Source organism: Melospiza melodia, chromosome 1 (genome assembly GCF_035770615.1).
Source record: "Melospiza melodia melodia isolate bMelMel2 chromosome 1, bMelMel2.pri, whole genome shotgun sequence".
Classification (NCBI taxonomy): Eukaryota; Metazoa; Chordata; class Aves; order Passeriformes; family Passerellidae; genus Melospiza; species Melospiza melodia.
In genome coordinates this window covers 36,092,187-36,114,398 of record NC_086194.1, presented here as the reverse complement: position 1 = coordinate 36,114,398, position 22,212 = coordinate 36,092,187, and the positions used below count along the sequence as shown (strand labels likewise).

Below are 22,212 nucleotides of genomic sequence, written 5' to 3'. Positions count from 1 at the left end.
CCAAGTTGTGGAATGCAATTTACATGCACATTAAAATTACTTGATCACATGGTGTATGTGTCAGAGCTTTAACAAAGTGTGTTTGCATACCTATGTTGTTTTTACTGTGTATGTATCCAAATGAGGTTTGCTCTTCTGGAGGGTTCTTTGCAGCATAAAACCAGAAAGGTGTTGTGGCTAGACTGTTAGAAGGATGTGCCACATTTGCCCACTTAAATTACTTCCAACTCTTGTCTCATTGCACGATCTCGAGACAGTAGTTGACATCCCCTTCAGAAAGGAGGCAAGACAAGGATGGGTGTCATGTTTCTCTCTTTTTGTTGCCCCTTGAGAATCTGAGAGAGGCATTTAAAAACTGTTGAGCTATTTTGTTGTTTTCCCTTCTGCTCTGCGGAGAGTTCTGCAGCAAGAATTCATCCTTCATGAAAGTTCAGCAATGCTAAAGCCAAAGGATTGCCCACTTTTGTCTTTTGTTAACTTGTAAGAAGCTTTCGATTCCAGTGATTGCAGTCATCTTTTTAAAATATTCTTTGATAGTGTGTCATTCCAGAACAGGAGTCAGGGCAGTCTGAGTAAGCCATCAGAAATGTCCCTTGTCAGGAATTCAGTCACAAGTTTCCTCACAGCACCGCAGGCTCTGGCCCCTCACACATTACTTGTGTATTACATGCTCTTACAAACCAGTAGCTCACTTTTTTTCCTCAAGAGGCAATTGTGTAGGACACAAAGAAGTCTTGTTTGCTGCTTGTATCTGACAGGCAGATTGATTGATTATGTGTTTGATTAGGTCCGTGGGCCTGCACTGAGGAGGCCAGTGTGGTGAAAACAGCATCACATGAATGTTAATGGAATAATTCATACTTGGTAGAGACTAGCGAGGGTGAAACAATTTATGGGCAATTTCAGATACTCAAGCTGTGAAATTTCTCATACTGTTGAACACCTCTGAACTCCTGTGTAACAATGAGAACAAGCAATACACTGTTGCCACAATTTTATGGGAAGAAATGGAAGATAATTTGCTCTTCATTAAACTAAAGAGGCTTAGCCTCCCTGATCTGTCAGATTCATGTTTGCATTTCAAAGAAACTCTCTGAGAAGGTCATGTACTTTTGGCTCATTGTGCTTGTATATCAGTGGTGTACATGATTAGTTTTGAATAGTTGCTCCAGAAGTCTGTGACACAGAGCCTCCAAGAGCTGAGGTCGTTAGGCCACTAATTTTGCTGTTGCACTTGTTTCATTGTCCATATATCTGGGAAGTCCTAGTGTCCCAGAGGACCTTTTCTAAGCACCTTGACATATCTTCTCTCCATCACAGTTTTTAATTATGATTCTCAGCACCTGCCAAAAAAGACCCCAGGTGTTCCTTGCAGAGGGACAGAATTAAAGATCATTACATAGATTACCAAGTCTTTCTACCAAGAAGCAGATACTGATTAATTTCAAATAAACTGGCACGAATTTCATGTAAGTTAGTTACTGACAACTATGTATTGTCACGAAGACAAGCAGTTTCTGCATGTTCCATCTCCATCTCTTCTATTCCAATTTAACACTCAGATCATGCTAACTGTAGGGATAGGCATTTGTTACACTGAAAACTTCTTGAAATGTTTTTGAAATAGGGTTTATCAAGGTATTTGTTATTTAAACTTGCCATGAATTTTCTCCCAGCAGTTCCATGTGGATTGCTTTGATTCTACTTCATGGTAACTTAAAATACTAATTTCTTAATGTCTCTCCATGGCATGGAAGAGACAGGGAGGATCCTGTGAAGATGCTGGGCTCATCAGCCCTGAAACTGGTCAGACCTGTTGAGTGACAGAGGCAGCAACTGACAGAAGCTGTGCCAGGAGGGAGAGCAGCTGTCACAGTGTCACCTGTGCTCAGGGAGGAAGTGGGTCAAAAGGGACCAACCAAAAGGGCTGACCAACCCTCCCACCTCAAGTGACCCATCATCACTCCTTCCCACCCCTTGCTGTCACCATTTGGAGCTGTTTGCACACCAGGTCACCTCAAATTCTTGGCAGCTCCCCATTCCAGCACAGGTTTCCTGTCATGTGGAAAGTCACTGCTGTGCCATTGACCCCGTCAGTGAGTGCAGCCAGCCAAGAGAAGCTGGCTCTGAAGGCACAGTGGTGTGCAAAGGTCACAGCAGAGCTGCCCAATCCAGGGGTGGTCATTTTTTATTTCTATGTCAAAACAGAGATCTTTATCTTGTTGTTTGAATGCTGAAGCTGTTGCTTTAGGGAAAGATCCAGCCATTAAGACTGAGGGTAAAATCAACAGGAGCTGGCAGTAAGTCACTTCTGTGACTTGTTCAGGCCCTTTCCTGCTCCCTGGCAAATGGTTTTATTTTGGTCTCAGTTGTCCTTCTGGAGAAGTCAGAGGACAACTTTTTGTTACATTCAGTACTTCAAGTAAAAGATTTCCATCCACGGGAGCACTAAATAGCTGCACCACTTCTTAGCACGTTCTTTATATATGTAGTCCTGTGGTATTTACACAAAATGCAAATTTCTGGTATACTTTTAGTAAGAATGACTTTCACACTGCCTAGAAAAAAAGGGAGGGTTTTTTTTCAAGGGAGGGGTTTTTTTTCTTTTCCAAATATCTTGAAAAAGTTATTGTTTAACAGTTTTTATTTCTGCATGTCTTTTAGTAGGTCTGTTGAGGTCTTTTAGTAGGTCTGCTTTTCATGAAAATTGTGTACCTATGCAATGCAATACCATCTTAAGGTATTTGGTTTTAGACAATAGCAAGACTGCAGCATAAATTTATCATTTTTATCACTATAATGGATTAGAACTGATTTTGTAGCCTGTGATGTGTTTTAAGGTTATTGTTAATTTAATTACAAAAAAAATAGTGGATAAAATATGACCCCCTACTTATCCTACTTTTTCACTTATAGGGTAGAACACATTTGACTTTTATATTATGCAGAGGCTTCTGTGGCCCCCAGTGCACTGCACAGGTGTTCCCACATTGATGGATTCTGGCATACATCCCTTACTAGAACCAGATTTTGAATTTAGATATGTAAACAGTCCAGAGGCAGAAATCCAGGCAAAACACCTGTCAGTCTCACAGTCCCTTTTTTTGGAGAACTACTCAAGAGGGTCATTTCAGAGCCAGTAAGGAAAGCTCCTGTCCTGGAGGCTGAGCTGAGCTGTGGCAGCAAAGTATGTCAGTGTATCAGAGCAGGACTGACTGTCCCAGGGCAGACCAAGGGTCCCATCCCATCCCCAGCACTGCCCAGCAGCTGCTGAAGAGTCCATGGCCAGGGCAAACATTTGGGGATACTTCCCTACAACTCTTCCACGCAACCTGAAAGTCACAGACTTCTTGAGACTGATGCATTGTTGTTAAATACCATGAACAACATATATTTTTCCATCAATTTGTCTAATCACTTTTTGAATCCACGTCACAAAATCCACTGCATCCCATGGAAAGGAATTGCCCAAGTTAAGTGTGCCTTATGAAGAGACATGTCACTCTGTTTCTATTGAACCCATTGCACTGGGGTTCATTTAAACACATCTTTTGGATAGGAGGAGACAGTTTTCTGCTTTCAGCTCTCTAGCCTACTGAGGACTGATAAGATTTTTTTTTCTTCTTTTTCTGCACCATTTTTGAAAGGGAAATAAGAACTGTGCACAGTTCTAGACATGGATGCATTATGCATACATTTGCATAGTGATATTTGTTTTCTATTCTGCTCTCGATTTTCCAAAAATTCCTAACATGATGTTGTTTTTTGACATTTGGTGAGCACTGGGCTGACATTATCTTAGAACTTACATTTAGTTAAGGAAATAAGTTTTTAGAGTGTATGCCTTAGAATAACCTTGTCTTTATCCTCCTGTCTCTTCCTCGTGGCCTGGGTGGTTTTTAGAAGATGAGGTGATCCAAGGTACTGTGGATTCAGGTAGTTTCCTGCTAGTCCCTCCCACAACCTCCTATCAGCAGCTGATGAAGGTGTGCAAGCTCTATGCACTTTGGTAGGACTGTCCAAGACTGGTTTATGTCCAATCCTCCCATCATTTAGCTGGCTTTATTTGTTTAATTTTGTAATGTGTTTCTTCCCTTGCATGTTCATTTTATTTAGCCCTATTGCACTTCTTACATGACTTCATCTCTTCCTTCAAAGCTGCATCTGTATTTCCTCTGTCTTTCCTTGTCTCTGTGTGCCTCTCGTATTTCCTTGTCTTTGCTACAGTGGCTTTTCTGAGGGATATCTGAGTTTTCTGGGCAGTGAAGCCTTTTATTTGAGTTAATGCAGTTTTTCAATGTGAGATTTCTTTTTGTTTTGAATACGCTATTTACTTTCCTAAAAGAAGTGGGGATACTGCCCAAGATGCACATATAAAATAGTTTGCTTTTTGAAAGGGCAAAAAATATTTTCTTTAATTCAAATCTACTATTTCCTTGTAACTTTATTTCCTAGTATTGGCCCTAAGGGGAGAAGTCTTAGCCTGAATAAATGTTGAATGCTAAATGTGATAGACTGAAGGATTCGTGCTTTTCCTTGTGATGAAGGAGTTAACTATAACTCACAGTCTCTCTCCTCTTGCAGAACTACTCAAGATGAAGCTATTTCTTGGAAGAATACCCTTAGGAAGTTAGTGACCTAGAATGAGCTTGGCATAGAATTGCCTTTTAGCCTTAACTGTGATATTTGCTGCTGCAATCTCCTAGACAAATGGGTTTTGACAGGCTTTGCAAACAGCCTGAGGTCAGAGCCTGTGAGCTTTCCTTGGGCAAGTAAAAGCTGCGGAGTTGGGAACTTAATACATTTCTTGAGACAAACATCAAAATTCCCAAAGCTGGGGATGGTGCACCGTGGGACAGTGCCAGGCAAATGCAGACAGCACTGTGAAAAGGACATGGCAAGCAGAGAAACACAGTCCCTGCCAGGGATGGTTCATAAAGTTCAAGCTCTGCTTTGAACTGGAATGAAGGTCATCTTTTTAATATCCCTTGACACAAGGCCCAGAAGAGAGCAGGTGATGGCACACCAAACTGGCACCATGCCTTGGGCATCAAAATATGCTTCTGTGGCCCCTACATCTTCACCACAAACTGCTTAGCAACCTAGAGGTGGGATTTTGCTGTGGGAGCAACGGAGAGCAGCAGAGAGACCTGATAACTAAGCTTTTCCTATGTGGGTTTCCTCTGTGCACACTGAACTGAGTAGTGGGGCAGCCTGAGGGGGATGCAGTGCTTCAGGATCCACTTCCTTCTACTTACAAGAGGAAGGATTTTCTTCCCACCCCAGCTGTTTGTTCAGGCACCAAGCTCAGAATTTGTTTCTTACAAGTATCCCGTAGTTAGGACTGCTTGGTTATCTCGGGTGCATACACAGGAGGGGGGTAATGTATAAAAGATGCATACTGGAAGAATATAGTCTGCCCCCTAAAAAACACTCATTCTTGCAGATCCTTAGATCTTTTTTTTCCCCCTTGATATTTTTTTCAAGTTTAGGATTTTTGTAACTGAAGGAGAATTCAAATAAATCAGCAACCAGAGTAAATGCCAAACAGCCACAGTTAAACTTTCTCAGTGTTTTAAACTAATGGACCTGCTTTTCAAGATATTGTGCCTAACAGGATTTGATTGTGCTTTCTCAGACAGAGGATTTCTGTCAGTACCTCTGCCAAATGCACGGTCTCGCAGAGGGAGGATTTGATAGAGATCCAGGTTAAGTCAGCCTCTTCATTCAGAGACAGCAACTGCCAGCCCCACACAGGCTGCAGCAGGGCCACCCAAATGTCAAGTTTCCACCGAGGAAGGCCAAGTTCCCCATATTCTTTTTAATTTTTGCAGCCGTAGCAGGGCTGTGTCCTTGGGTTCTTTCCATGCCAAATAAAGCGTCTGCACATTTTGTCTAGTTCATTTTTGTACGGCTGAGGCCTTTATAGCAGAGGCACCTGCAAAAATAGAAGTCTGAAGAAACAGATCTATTTCTGACAGGTTAACCAACCTGAGGAGTAAGAAATTATTGTGCTAGATCTGTAAATACATTTGCAGCTTGCCTTGCAAGGGCAGCTTGTGAAAATTAAGCTGGCTGGGAATATCCTGAGCCCTAGGCATAGAGCACCCTCTGAGACCCAGCTAATATAAAAGGCTCCGAGGCAGATCCTGCCATCCAGCACAGCTCTGTAAATCTGGAGTAACACAGGCTGCTTCAGGGATGTTACTTCAGATCCACTTCACCCTACAGAAGAGCAGAATTCAAATTAATTACCCATGAAAAGAGAATAAAGAACATGTGCAGTAAATAATACATTTCTGGGTTTTCTGCCCTTCCATGACTCTCTCTCATAAATGTTTCAGCCTCACTTTGAATGCTGCTTCACTGTGTCAGCCAAAAAATCCAGATTGAGCAAGTGCATTTCAGTGTCATCCACATCTGAGGCTGTTAATGGCTCAGGGAGAGGCAGAAACACAGACAAAACCAGGATTTCTAGGAGCATGACATTGTCCTCACCAGAGCCATAATGCCTCAAGACACATTCTATGACAGCTCTTGGTCAGATACAGTTCCCATTTTGTTTATTTTTTAACTCTTGTAGAACTGAAAAATAGGTAGGATAGAGGGGAAGCAATTTTTTATTAATTAAAATCAGTTTGGTCCCAGAGTGTCAATTGAAGCATTTCAGCATTTATGAAATTATTAATTTTATTCTGAAGAAGTCAGTATGAAGTCTCACAGTATTTCTCATCCTACACTATCCTGCCACCTGGGGTGGCACTTGACACCAACCTTCAGTAGTTTTGGTTCCTCCAAATTTTTCAGGGGATGTTATCCAGTGCATAATGAATCTTATTCTCTTTTATTTTTTACATTGCAGTTTAATTCTTTCTACTAATTTTATTTCAGTAGCTTTACAATCTCTATTACAATACCCTTCAGACGTAAGATACCTGATTAGAATTAGCCTCTGTCACCATAAGGTGACCTTGCTCCATAAGGTCAGGCTGTGATCCCCACAACTGGATGCCCCTGAACACACCCCAGCTTTATTACACATGTCCTTGATGCTCCTGAGCAGTTGCCCAACACTAACTTGGGGGCAAAACACCTTGGTGAGATTTGAGGAGATATATCCACACCTGGAGCTACATCCATACCTGAAATATCCTTTCAACTACCTGAAATATCCTTTACAGAAAATCTCAAACTGCTCAGTTTTATTAGTCTGCTTTCTTACTGAGGTGACTGTCTTATTTGAAATGTTTTTTATCAATATGAAATACTGTTTAGTTTTGCTCAGTCTTGCACTTTCCAAGTCTTTACCGTGCAGATTCTTTCCCCCATTCTCCTCCAGATGTAGCATATTGTAATTCATTGCTCGTGACTGCCAAGAAATGACATTTCCAAGACTGTCCATGGTAAATGAGATGAGCCTTTTAAATAGGGCAGGGACACAACCTCAGTCACAGATTTGTGCATCTCTCTGACATGTCCAGCCAGAAAAAGAGAGATCTTGGTCTTGGTAGAACAAATGGCCACCTGCACATTCTCACTGTCTGAGAAATACCTCCTCCATCTTGTCAATTCTGCTGGTACTTGCTCTCCTGTGTTCTCCATTAGGACTGTCTTTTTATTGCCAGAACCAAGAAAAAAAAGAATATGGCCCTCCTGTGTTCTTGATAGCTGTAGACTTTTTCCATATGTAGGGGGTTCACTAATTTTGCTATTTATTTCGCAGGTTTGTTTCAAACATTTTTAATAATAGAGTTGCACTGATGAGACCTAGTATAGGAGCAGGTATAAATTGTTGTTGCCCTTTTTGCAGCTTAATATTCTTTTCTATTTAGAGTGACAAATCCTAGATCCACAAAGGTGAGGGGTATTAATAGAACTGGCACAGCTGCAACAATCTGGCAAAGGGATGCAGACAAAACCCAACATTTTTTTGTTGTCAAGAGTCAAAATGGGAGTTACCCGGAGGGACAGATTTTCATAGTGTGATGTACATTTCCAGTGTGTATCAGCCTTCCTACTGAGAAGCAGAAGATTTGTGGTTTTACCTGTCATCAAGAGTCACATTGAAACCCCATAATGAAATATCAATAATTGAGAGTAGTTGTTTGCTAAAAAGATTAGTGACAGGCATGAAATAAGTTACCAGTAGTTTTGAATGTATTTTATGTCTTGGACATTTTCCTAGCAGACTTTAGTCTTTCATTGAGTTAGGCAGTAGGAGCACTGGATTTGGACACTTATGCACAGAAGAATAGTAGGATTTTTTTGGGGTGCTGGAGGGGAGAAAGTGGAGCTTTTTTTTAAAAATCAGTGTACCATGATGTTCCTAGGTTAGCACAAAAGCATAATTCCCTTCACAAGTGGAGAAGTCTGCTTCAGTTTATTCTTTTTGCAGTATGCAGTATATAAAGAGAAGAAGATGAGATAATTCTTCCTGGAGAAAATCCAGAATTTTAATTAAATGGCATTTTCACATTTATTTCTTACTGGCTGGAGTTCATGCCCATACTGGCCATACTTGCTTTCATGTTAAGAGCTTTGCAGATGACCTTCTCTACAAATGCCTTTTTTTCTGCCATTAGAGGTCCTAAAACCAATAAAGAATGGAGACAAAACATACCTATTAATTTTGGACTAGAGCATTTTAACAAGCTGGACCTCAGTGTCTGGTCCCTGAAACCCAGTGTGCAGGACAGCATATTTTACTGTTAATGTTAGGCAGACATTTCTCTACCTTGGCATGTTGTCTTTAAATCCAGTGTACTCAAAAATCACCAAGTTTCTCAAATTCATGAGGTCACTTTATGATCTGTAGTCTTTCAGATAGTACATCATGTTTATGTACTTCTGCATCTCCTTTTTTTTAGACTTCTTGCCATTTGATTCATGTTTTCATGCTTTTCACTTTAACACAGTTTCTAATTCAAAGTAAAAATGAGGGGTATTTGAAAATGGACATTTATGTAAGCTGTTTCTGCCAATAGCTGTAACTTTATTTAAATCAACACAACATCAACATGAACCACATGAAATCTGACACTGTTACAGAGGCCTAGGTCTGAGAATAAAGGCTTAGGTTTTTTAAAAAAATTACATCACAAACTTCAAAACCCTTTCTGTAATTAATTGCTACTAAACACAGCAACATTTGCTGATAAATGAAGTGGCCTAACTTTGAACTCCAATCAGAGATTGTCAATTGTTTGTTTTATGTACCTAGTTCAACTTTGCTGCAGAGGTAGACAGTCATTTATTTAATGAGACATCCTCATTCTCATTTTCACTGCTACCACTTTAGGAAGCAAATACGAAAATGTAAAAAAGCCTTTCCCTGTCAGGCATGTCATCAGAAACCAGTACTTGCGACATAAACCTGAGGCTTCTGTTATTGTAGTAGCCCAGCTGGGTTGTTCTGCAGTGCTCCAGTGCCATAAAAAGAAATGGATGGAGGTACTTGGGAACTGAAATTAAATTCTCCTCTTCCCATTTGCCTCTATATTCTTTCTCCCTGTTAAAAATCAAATATTGATTTTCCTAATTTTGCTGAGTCTGCAGTTTTTGCTGGCATGTAATTGTTGTAGACATGTTCACAAGATCTAGCAGTAAAAATCCAGGAAAACAATTTTTCATCAAAATTTGCCCACATATTGAAAGTAAGACAGCCCAGAGGAAAAGGTTGTTTCTTATGATGGGTGACAAGGAAGCAGAGCCCAGCACCTTGCCATGGGCAGCCTGGCCTGTGGACCTCCCTCATCACTGCCTGTGTGAGCATCCCAGCTCTGTTCCAGAGAGCACAGGAAATGGTGGGTCTGAAAGCAAATTCAGAAACCTTGGAAACTCCCCAAAATGAAATCACCACTGTCTGCCAAGTCTGAGCATCATGTTACATCTAATCTTGAATGAAACTGCCAAAATTGTATATTTTATAGAAAAGACAGACATCTTCTTGCAATAAGCAAATTATGGTCTCATTGTTCTCATTTTGCTTATCAAGTTCTTTTCCAGTGTCAAGACCTATTTTGTTTCACCCTTTCCTCTTGTTGCTGATTTAAGAGTTGTTCTTGGCAGTAGAGAATCCTGAGAGTTCTGTCGTGGGCTGCACACAGAAGGTTGTTCCAGCAGCAGGAGCTGGGCCCAAACCACACAACTCAAAGTTATTTCCTTAGCGTCAGCACCGGGCTCTGCTCCTGGGCTGGTGCGTGTGCGAATGTGTGCAGACACCACAGACTGCCCACGGATTGCTGCACCAGGAAATTCATGTTTCCTTTGCTTCTGCAAGCCAAGGAATCAGCAGCAAACTGCCCTGAAGAAGTGGCTCTCGCCACAGTCCAGGAGCTTGCTGTGGCAGCCAGGGATCCATCAGCTGCACTGCATGGGCTCAGGGAGCATCAGACCAAGTGGTCTTCCAGGCTCTATGACTGATTGTAAGTGAAGGCAGCTCTTGGCACCACAGATGATCAGTTTTTGTTAAGTATGACACATACACAAACTAGGTAAGACAAGGGTTTACAAGACAACATGTCCAATATGAAATTTACTGCAAGGCTTACTTTTTAATTGACATGATGAATTCTATGAGTCTGCCCGCTTGAAGTATTTTGATTATTAAACACTGTTTACTGCTTGGCTCTTGATTTCCAAGCAGGCAAAGTGTGTGCTAATAAGAGGGGAAGCAAAAGAAGATGACACTAATGCAATGACCTGTTGTCTCTACAGAACATGTTTGCATCCAACATTTTGAATTGGCTATAGCTTTTGACCACTTTTAGTTTGTTCAGTAATCCCAAACTAGATGTATAAAGGATGATACATCTCCCAAGCAGCCTCCCTAGGGCTTGTACTCAGGTATAAATGTCTGATGTTGTCCATCTTGAACTCCTGATACATCAAAGCAGCAGTTGATTTTCTTTTGGAGCTGCAATTAAATTTTTTGTGTAATTATTATTACAGTAAGTGATAAAAAAGAGACTGTAAAAAAACTCAGTTTTCACCTAATAGCATAATAACAAGTGAATAAAAAATACCATGAAAAATACAATACTGAGGGATGTAATCCTTTATGGCTCATTTATGCCTATAACAATGTAAGCGACATTATTAAATTATTTGTTAGCAGTCTGTAAGACTGAGGGACTAATAAATGCAGAGCAATCTTTTGAGTAATTGCACAAAATAGATTAGATATTTTAAAATATATTTAGTATTTTTATAATATGCTATTTTTATAATATGTAATTAACTTCAAAAAGTTAATTACTTTTGCCTTTTTCTCAGTTTGTAATACAAAATTACCATTGGTGTAAATAAATATCACAATAGTATTACCAAAGGTGATGGACTCTAAGAAAGGTCATTGTGCAGCTACTTAGAAACTGAGTAATGCATTCAGCCCTCAGGCTGGTCTGTCTGTAACTTAGGTTCAAGCTAAGAAGAACCTTGCAAACAATCCTGGCACCTGTGTCTGTTCTGTGTAGTGAAAATTCTGCTGCAGCCTTCCAGCCTACTCAGCAGAAAGATATAGAAGATTTATTATTAATATTAGAGTTAACATCTTCAAAATATTATAGAGACACTTCTGAAAATTTAAATTCTTATTCCTTTGGTACTAGATCATCTTTTAACACAGCATCCTACACAATGGGGTCTCTCAGTCTGTGAACAAAGAAGCTGTCTTGGAAAAGTGTGCTGTTGGATTTAACTCATTTGAGGAAACTGCAGATGGTAGCAAGTTTGTTCTTGGCTGTCATCTCTGTGCCTAAAGCCAGATCTTGGGGGAATCTTGGAAGAGCTGGGCACCGGGGTTGGGCTCCTGGAAGGGATTTTAGCCTGGGTACCCTTTGGGATTATTTTCCTTCCACTTAACTCCGGTTTAAAATTGATACATGACATCTAAATTAATTATCAAGAAACCCTCTTTAATCAGTAGAGAAAGCGAGCATTTCTAGATAGTGATTTACCCATATTGGCTAAATACTTGCCATTGATTACCTCTGGAAATGTACTCTGCTCACCAGCAGAAGAAACTTAGACAACTGCCTTAGTTGTGACTACTGTTCAGGTGGCCCCAGTTAACAGAGGTGGATCTTCTTCCATGTGTCTAAAGCATAATCATCCCCACGAGTGATAGCTAATTAAAAAAAATAAGTTAAACATGAGCAGCTATAAAGATAGCAAAACCACTGTGGCTTCTATCTCAAGTGATGCAGCCAGATTGTTTTTTCCAAAACATCCTTCCAAAGCACCTGGTGAATAAGCAGCTGTGAGCTGCCTGAAGGGTGTGCTGGAGTTCATGCTTTCCAGGGACTGTGTCTGGAGTCCTTATTCAGACCTTTCCAAAGAAATCAATGGAAATTATGGCAAAGATCTGCAAATTCAAACCCCCCTCTAAGATGCTGACAGGGGCAAGTCCTCCTTTACATTTCTGTAAGACTGTCAGGTGATGGCTGAATGAGGGTATTGCCACTGGATGCTTTCTGACTGGGTTTTTTGCAGACCAGCTGTGCTGCAGCATGAGGAAAAGAAGGCATTAACAAATCATAACACAATGAAGGAAATAAAAATATGTTTCTCTGTGCATTGATACACTTTATTCAGGGCAGACACGTGCAGTTTGCATAGCTTAAAAACATGAGCTTAAAAACATGTTACCTATTTGCAAAACACTCCTTTTTTACTCTCTTCCAATATGTTTGCAGTTTGACTCAAACTGCATGAGATAAAATGAGATGGAAAGTCAGAGTCTGAAAGCTCTCACTCACATGTCACCTTCCAGCTGTTATGGAAGGTGTTCCTTTCTAGGATGCCTGAACGTAGCTCCATTTTTTCCTGGGGATATCAGAAATGGAAGCTTTTGCATTTCAATCAGCAGTATTACAGCTCAATGAATGTCTTCAAGGCAGCACCTGGAAGCACTTACACGTGGACTGAGAGATACCCTCAACATTTCTGTGCTACAGAATTTAGCATGAAGGTTGATAAACCTTCTGTCCCTGTTCAGACTTCAGGTTAACACATGGAGAGGAACGCTGCCATTGTTTCTCTGTGCCAGTGATGGCACCTCACTAACAGGACAAAGCCCAGCCTGCAGCCAACACCAACTGCATCAACTGAGACTTGCTTTAAAAGTACTCTGAATAGCATTTCAAGGCTCTATTTTCTTCCATTTTCCATGAGCTGGGAGAGGAATAAGCTAGGTTGTTTAGTAAGTGCTGTCAACCAAAAGGTGACCTGTTCTTGAATCTGACCTTTTAGCTCAGCTTCATGGGTGGGTTTGGCTCAAAGCACTGTGCCTGGATTGTGAAATTCAAAGAAACAGGTGGAGTTACATTATAAGGTATTTATTTGTGTTATGCTGGAATTCCTTTGCTCTTGCCTGAGGCTTTGGAAGCTTTCAAAGTTTAAACTGCTTCATTCTTGCATGAAACATTTTGTCCTTACATTTTTCTCCTGTCACAGGAATTAGTGGAATCTGAAATTTTGACCATGTCAAAATAGATAACTGAAAGTAATTCTATGTTTTGTGGTGTTCAAAGCGTCATTGTGTGCTAGTTTTGCATGAAAGATGGGTAAAAATGAGGAAAACATACCAGCATGCTTAGCCACCACTCTTTGTTGAGCCCAGTTCCATGAGGAGAAGAGTTTATCTGATGGATGTAACCACAGGGGCAAAGTCTGAATGACCACCATGAGGAAACAATATTGGTAAAACCAACCAATCCAGTTAAAAGCCATATAGGAAGGAAAGTAGGAACAACAGGGATAGATGCTTTCCCTTTGTGTTTTTTTTTTTAATTTGTGTGTACTAAGTTATGTTTATATTAGAGGGAAGTGTGCTCCACAATCCACGTCCCCTTCTGGCTCATGCTCTGGAATTCAGTTCCCTTGGAAACCAAACACACATTTACTCTGTTACTAAGTGAAACAAGTGCATTATCAATTATTTCCTAAATGGTACTGCACTGTAGGTTTTAATTTTATCTTTTGAAGAGGTATTAGGTAACATATTTTTATATGGTACATATATCTACAGCAAACCTTCTTTTCTAGGTTTTTAACACTATGTTAAAAAGTAGTATAAATGAAGATGTCCATGTCTCTGAAATTCCAAACATTTCCTCTCTAAACCAAAAATATTTTCATTCTTCTTTGAGATAAATATCATTGTGGTCAATTACCATATTTTTATACACATTTTTTAACATTTACCTAAATTCTGAAGGAATTATATTCCCAGTTTAGTGTCCAAAATATAATAAATAATACATAATTTAAAAACCTGGCATAGTCATAATTTAAAATAAAGGCATCACATGTCATTAAAACAGCATTTATGCAATTTAAAAAATTCTCTTTTCTCACCCTTGATTTGGGCAATGGTCAGGTATCACTTGTGTTCTGGAAGAGGTTGCTATCATCATCTTAGCTGAAAATTAAAGCATTTTCCAGAATGTCACAGGAAATTTTAAATGACACAGCAGAAATAGTAATAGATTCTGATGCTATCAAAGAAAGCATAAGTGGTAATCAAGATGATTGGAGTGATGCCTGAAACCACAGCGTGGAATCTTTAGCACTCAAAGTAGACAGAGAATTAGACACTGGGAGATGTTTTGGACAACACAACAGAGAACACTCTTCATGTCCTCTGCTGTAACCAATTTTATATGCTTGATACCAATTTATTATGATTTACTGAGAGCAGGTAACTGGAAGGCTCTAAGCAGAATAATCTGTTACTCCTTCCTTTCTCTGAAGTTTAAACAATGTGCTGTGCATTTAAAAAAACCCCACAATTTTCTGTATCTTGAAAATAATGCAAAACCTAAGTGAGTTTCATTAAAGATGCCCTTCCCCTTTAATATGTACATAGGATTATCATTGATCTATACTATAAATTAGATGTGGTGTTGATGTGGGAAGACTCCCAAATCTCTGTTCTTCTTTCTTAGCAGGCTCTTGGGAAGTGTCATCATTGACTTTATCTTCAAAAAGGAAAGTACCCTAATGAGATACTGAAGTGGAAGTTTGCTCGGCTAAGTTCATACTGTGTGAGACCATTCTTGTTATCTAACCTCATCTCTCATTCACTCCTTTGAATGACAGCAGGTCAGCAGCAATGCAGGCTCTACAGAAGAAGCTTCTTTAGAAAATTTGGTCTTTTCAGGAACATCTTGAAGACCCATGACAGCAAGAAATCTATACAATCTTTTTGGCTAAAACTGACAGCTTTAAAGACTTAACTCAGGCTGCAAACAAATGGAAGCAAACCAGTATTTTCTTCCTAGGTAGCCACTGTTGAAACTGGCTGTTCCTTCACTTGCTGTTTTCAGCCAGCACTTCTGTTACTGCAATAATAATAATAATAGTAATAATAATAATAATAATAATAATAATAATAATAGTAAGCTCATCCCATGGCTTTACAAGAGCAAATGGATGCCACCGATTCTTTCTATTCCCAAATAAGCAGAGAAGTTGTTACCCTCCTTAGTACCACAAAAGTTTCCTGAGGAGTTGTCCTTAAATATAATTAAAACAACAACAAAAAAAGTTGTTAATATTTCAGTCTCATTCTCCCATCCAAATTAGACTGTGGATAAGGATTTAAGGAAGGGTGTGCCAAACACTGAGGACTGTTAGTAGTCCAAGTCAATTAGAGCAATTAGTGCCTAATTAAGTGTTAATTTATGCTCTGTGTAATCTCACAGAGAGTAGAAATTTGGCTCGGGTTAATTGGAAAACAAAATTTTTGCCATTACATGTGGAAACATCTATTAATTTCATACATACAAAACCTACTTTGTTTTATATGAGTCGAGGGCACTGTAAAACAAGGCTAAACTCCTGTCCTGGTTTAGCTGGCTTCCTCTTACAGTTTCAAAAATCTCACTTTTTTTTCTGTATCCTGAGAAGTCACAGCATATACTGAAGACAAGCTGTCTGGCAGCCAATTTTCCATGTTTCCATCAAAGGGCAAACTTAAGTGTCTTCTGCAATAGCAGAGTTGAGAATTTTTTGATCTCACAATCTCTCTGTTCCCTGCTTCACAGAATAAATAGAGGTTTTAGCTAGAGCTGGGTTAACCAGGAGCCAGGCTTTTAAACAAGAGAAATTCCTGACTTCCCTGCATGCTACAGCAAACACAAACAGCTTTCTTGTCCTTGCAGGAAATGCATCTTAAATCCCAAGCAGAAGTAATGTTAAACTTTGGAGACTTGACCTCTGCAGAGACCTGCCAGTCACCTCTGACGCAGCCCATGGGAACGCTCAAATTGCCACACCTGATTTGTGTTCTTGTTACATGCAGACAGAAACAAGTCCTTCTCATCTTCACTCTTTGCTGCCTCTATGCATTTGCCAGAAGGGATATGGACAATCATTCCATTCTACAAGATGAGAGAAAAAGGGAAAGAAAGAACAAATTAAAAGTAAGAAATTTCCAGTAAAAGCTAGGCCATGTTTCAGAAAATTTATATACAGTATATCACCAGTAATAACTGGTTGTTCAGGTTTTTTTTTAAGCAATGTTTCAAACACAAGGACTGGATTTAGCTGTGTGCCCAGAGCATGGTGAATATTCATAGTTCCTTTTGAAGCTAACACAAGTGGTAGGTGCTGAGTTCTGTTCCACCACTGTTTCTTTCCTATGGCTACAGGTTGTCATCAGCACCACCTCAGTACCACAGGCCACATTTCATAAGGACCAGTGCTTGCCTTAGGAATCAAACCAAATTACAGTAGGGCTGTTCCAGAGGATTGCTGGATCCCTACAACTACAGTAACTGCATTTTCCCAGGCTGTCCCAGAGCATGACATTTTTCAGTCTTGTTGAGGAGTTCCTGCTCTGCTGAGTAAGGTTCACTGAAAAACAGTGAATTCCTCTAATAGGAAGTTTGTTCTTCTCTTACAATGCAGGAGAAAATTTAATGTTTCCCATTGTAAGCTCCACAAAGGGCTCTCATTTGGGAGCGGTCAGGATTTCCAAACCCTCCCTCAATCTGAAAGAAATGGGAAACGATTTGCCCTGCTCTTATTTTCACAACCACTGATTCAGAATCTATTCCAACAGGTAAAACAAAGACACAGGATTTTAGGTAGGATTTCTGTCATTGTATTTCTAAACCAAATGTTTTTTACAGTGTTAGTGGGCTTGAGACATCCTATTTTTTTCTGAGTTAAAAATTACAGAAGTGAAATTTGCCCTTCAGGTACCTCATGCCTTCCTCACACACAAATCTTGAAATCACCCAGTGATCCCACAGTCACCATCAGCTGCCTTTCCCCCATGGCAGAGCCACCACTGACCTCCTGGACATCCCAGTGCTGGTTGCTGTTGTTTGTCTCCTTTGTACAGTTTTGAGGGATAACCTTCCCGTGTCTGACATCAAAGCAAAGCCGTGGAGCAGAACCAAGCAAGATTTCCTTCATGTTATATTCAAAGTGCTGGGAAAGGAAGGGTTTGTTTGAACAATGATGGATGGACATCCCAGTTCATTTTTAAAGGCTAATTCTAAAGACAATTTCCTGTACATGTTTGTTAAGATACAATCCAAACATGAGTTACAGAGACCCAACAGCCTTGACCCTTCAAGCAGTTCCCCCTGCTAGCTAATTCTGGCATAACTATTTACCCAAGGAAAGGCTTTGTGAACTATGATTATGTGTGACATAAACCCATCCTGTCATAAAATTTTCCAGTTTCATAAATATTTGAACAGAAGGGTGTTTCTGACAGTGTCTTCACATGCTGCAGTTTGAAATGTGCTTGCAGCTCACCCCGAGCTAGACCAATGCCATCTAGGGAGAGTAAATGAATTCTCTCCTGCCTTAGACTGCAGTTTAGGCATTAATCTTCAGATTTAGTCAGTAATGGGGTATCCCCTCCTCCTTCTCTGTAACTTGAAACTGTTAAGTATTTTTTACTCACAAGCTTTCTGCTCCCTAGACACTACCAAATACACTAAACAAATAAGTGCTTAATTTTGTCTTCTGGAGCAAAGTGTGGGTATCTGCCTCAGTGACACATGGGGACATTGGCATTTTTTGAGTGGCACTTAGCTGTGGAAGAGTGGGCATTGTTGCTTTAGCACATGCTAATTTTGAACATGCCAGTATTTCCACTAGTGTCAACCCAGCCCCTTACGTGTTGGGGTGCCTGTTTTCAGCATGGCTCCCTAGGTCTGACACAGTGCCTAAACACTCAAAGTATTACCTGGGTGGGACTGTCACTGCAAGGGGAGAGCTCAATAGACCCTTCTGCAGTAGCTCTTCCAGGCCTGTAATCTGCACAGAAGCCAACACCAGTATTGTAAAGCTGTAAGTAAAGATTTATACTGAAATAAATCACAATTGGATACAAACAAAATATCCTTCACCTAACATTTTGTGATTGTTTCCCTTTATGATATATGATTTTGTTCATAAATCAGGCAGTATTTTTCTTTCAGACTTGGTCTTGCATATTGATCTTGCAAACTAATGTGATATTAAATGCAGTGTTTCACCCAGGGTCAGTTACCTAGTGAGTTTTGTTTAAATTAGAGAGATCCACTTTTGGGTTTAACTATTATGATAATTAAAAGAAAGGTATCTAAATGTTTATGCTAGTGAAAAATTGCACTTCAACAGGACACTGTAGTCAGAAAAAACACAAGATATTCCAGAAGAAACGTCACAATTCCTGTGATCCAAACTCAGTTCTTACACTTTTCTCAAGCTTTATTTTTTGAAAATAAAGAGCACATAAAATAGTAAAAGGACACAGTAAAATCTGGCTAAAGATAGCTGAGTGTGAATTAATTAGTAGACCTTGCCTTGCTGGGGGAAACTCCCTTCCAGTAAGGCTGCTGGGAATAAACTCATATTCAATGAATTATAATTATCAACTATGTGTTTAAAAAAAAAACCCAGACATTCCATGTCCTGTACACAGTCAGCCAGGGAACTCCTATTGCTATCACTTCTCTCCTTCAGGAAGTGCAGGACTGAAGAAATCCTTTTTTTCTCTTTGTGCACATGGGTCAGCACATATCTTGGCTGCTGTCACTTCTGCCATCTGCACGAGGCAACACAGTTCTTTTGCCTAACTAATGGCACCTGAAGAACCTCAGGTTAGGATCCTCTGAGCTGTGACACTGAATGAGTCAGACACTCTGGGTTCAGTTCCTGGCTGGTTTCCTACATTTCTGTGAGAATTTGGAACAGCTCTTTGTCTTTTTCTTTCTCCTCCCACCCTGGTTGCATTGCCTGTTTGGACCAAGTACCCAGGACATGGAAGTGACACTGGAGTCTTTGAACAATGCAAAAAAAGATCATTCTTCATAGTGTGTTTTCTCTTACCTTGCCAGAGAATCTTGGTGTGTCTCCAGATTGGGAGAGTTCAGGGTACACATTTGATAGAAACCACTGGAAATTTCTACAGCCCAGTCTCTTCTGTAGCTGAAGGCGCTCGCTGCAGTCTGGCTTCTCTGCCTTTATGGAGAAAGGGAGAAGGGCAGCAAGGATATTGGTGTATTTGTGTTAGAGATGCTAGGAGTTGAAATGACTACACAGGAATTTTTTCTACCACCTTTTTTATCCTGAATGTTATAGATATTTAAATCTATCTCTTATGACATATGCAAAGGGGGTGATCCAGCTATAGCCTTCCTCAAACTTTGTGTTAAAACAGCCACAGTCTGGCATTGAGACAGAAGTGTTTCAGAAGTGGCATACATTGTGAAAATAAGTATGTGCTCTAAAAATTATTATTATTATTATTATACTGCAAGATAAGTCAGTCTTTGTCATATTTTTATTTTAAAAAAATCAGGATCAAGTTTGATAGTTGTTGCACTGAAATTCAGTGGGATTGTATTAGATTGCCATTTAATACAGAATTTTTATCACTGATAAAAACTCAATTTCCTGGCCTTTAACAGCCCAAATTACCCAGTTACTGTCAGTCCTCTATGATCAGAGGGAATAAGTGATGACAGAATTTAACCCAAAATATAGTCTATCACCTATTATCTGTCTATTATCTGACAGTTACTAAATCTAATGAACAAAGGTGCTCTGCAGCTATAATACATTAAACCTTTCCTATGATTTCTCCATTTTCTTGAATTATAAAGACACAATATCAGCTCTCAACTTTCCCGGTAGCAACTCTGTTATGAAAAAAGACAAATGCCTTCAACCCTTGGTGCAGCTACAGGCATCTGTACTGCAAAGGATGACAGGCTGAATATTTGAGGGTATTTAGCACTAAAGATGACTAAAGGGATTCTCAAAACCTCTAAGCACTTATGTGTCTAATTCTGCAGTTTCAAAACCACACAAAACACTTTTCTAAATCTCTCAGTGCCCAAATATTAAAAACATCTAACAACCCTTAAAAGTTTCTCTCCTCTTTCTTGCCAGCAGTAGATCTCCCCTCTTCATGTTTCTACTTTTTAAAAAATGCAGTTTGGGATGGGATTCCAGGAAACTGGTCTGGATTTCTTCATCAAAAATTAAAATTGGCAATGTAAGCAGAGAATTGCCCGTAAATAACTTTTCCCCAGACCAACTATTTCTCTGTATCCATAAAAAAGAAAGAAAAGGACTTTGCATAATGGAAAACACTGACAAATCCTTGGTGATCCAAGGTGAGGTGTCAGTCTCTAAAGGCAAAAATCAATCATTCCATATGGCACTGTTTGCCAGCCTTTGTAAATTCCACAGGCAAAGCTCAACAGTTGCAGTATCTTAAAGAGAACCTCATACTTCAGTGTCAGTCTTAGATTCAATAAGCATAACAGCAAAGCTTAGCAATTCTGCACCACACAAACCTGTCCTCTAGAGGTTTTCTTGGAAAAGGGAGAGAGAGAAGTAAAATGCTTCCCCTAAAAAGAGATGTTTCTCATGAGACCCTGCCCTGGCTGAGGAAGGCAGTGGCAGTAAATCTCATTTTATCATACTAGTTACAGTCTGCATTTGATGCTGAATAAATGGGGTAAATAAGGTAAAGAAAGTCATTGTCCCTGTAAACCAATCTGAAAGGAAACTGTGCTTGTAGATTTAATATGCAAACCACACAAGAAAAGGAGCCAAAAAGCTGGTGGCTGAAGTAGCACAGAGCTGGGAAGAGCCTAATTCATCTGTTTAATGCTCACACTACAGGCATTCTGTGCAAGATGTGATTCAGACCATAAACCAAGAAGAGTTATAAAGCCAGCTAAATGGGGGTCACTGGTTGTTTTCTGCAGTGAGCAATGGTGGCGGTGAAGACTCACGGAGAATTCTCTAGTGGCCCATAGGTGGCTCTGCTCACCCTCTCAGCGCAATAAATCCCCTCAGGGCCCTTTGCCGCTGAGCGGCAATAATGTCCTCGCTTGCCTGAGCCTTTTGAATAACATCCCGCTGCACTGACAGCCTGAAAACATCGGCTGTGAAAGAAAGGAACACACAAAAAGGGCCATTTATGTTACGGTATGCTGCACCCAGAGATCATAAAATTGATCATTTGAGGGAGCATCATACTCAGAAGTAGTAAAAGTGTTGTGGCTAGAATAAACTCAAGCAAAAGGTCATGCTGCTTACAGCCAGCAAGCTGTATCATTGGTGACTAGTTTTTAGTAGAGAAAATTGCTTCTGAGCTGACAAGAAAAGCCTTCAGGGAATTATTAAATGATTTTAAAACCTCACTGCCCATTTTAAAAGGCTTGGTCTAGTGACTATAAACCTTTGTGAATCAATTGACAAGATCCTGGCCAGTGAAGTTCAAACCTGCAACACAGGCAGTGAGGGAGGACCTTTTAAAAATGTGAAAATAAGAGTAGAAAAGGAAACATAATAGTTCCAGACTCTGCAGTTAGTAGGCTAACTGGAGAGGCAGATCCACTGGTGGAACATAAGGAGGTCAGGCTAGACAGCAAGAGAGAAGTCACACTGATGTACAGTCTTGTTGTCTCCCCACTATAATGCAGCTCCTGCTGGATCTGGCTTTCTTGGGGGATGGCCAGCCCTGAATGAATGAGGCATGCAGGACAGGTATTACTGGTGCTCACCAGTGCAGGTGAGCTCATTAAAGCCTTCAGGATTGGTGGCAGCCTGGGCTGTAGCGACCAAGCCCTTGAATTTGTGATCTCAGGGACTGAGAGGTGCAGAGCCAGCCTGGTGAGGAGCAGAGTCAAGACCCTGAACTTTGCAAGAGCAAAATTCCAGCTGTTTAAGGAGCTGGTGAAAGAG

General features: G+C 40.1%; 1 protein-coding gene across 3 annotated transcripts in view; it reads right to left on the bottom strand.

The window, feature by feature from the left end:
- Positions 1–12,564: 12,564 nt before the first annotated feature.
- Positions 12,565–22,212, bottom strand: part of GALNT15 (polypeptide N-acetylgalactosaminyltransferase 15) — a 29,963-nt gene continuing 20,315 nt past the window's right edge. For all 3 annotated transcript variants that reach the window (XM_063153985.1, XM_063153980.1, XM_063153992.1), the window contains exons 8-11: positions 19,339–19,470; positions 18,212–18,313; positions 17,305–17,442; positions 12,565–16,385 (exon numbers count right to left, since the gene is read on the bottom strand). In XM_063153985.1, the coding sequence (XP_063010055.1) occupies positions 16,239–16,385; positions 17,305–17,442; positions 18,212–18,313; positions 19,339–19,470 (519 nt within the window). In that variant the 3' untranslated portion in view covers positions 12,565–16,238. The remainder of the gene's footprint in view (positions 16,386–17,304; positions 17,443–18,211; positions 18,314–19,338; positions 19,471–22,212) is intronic.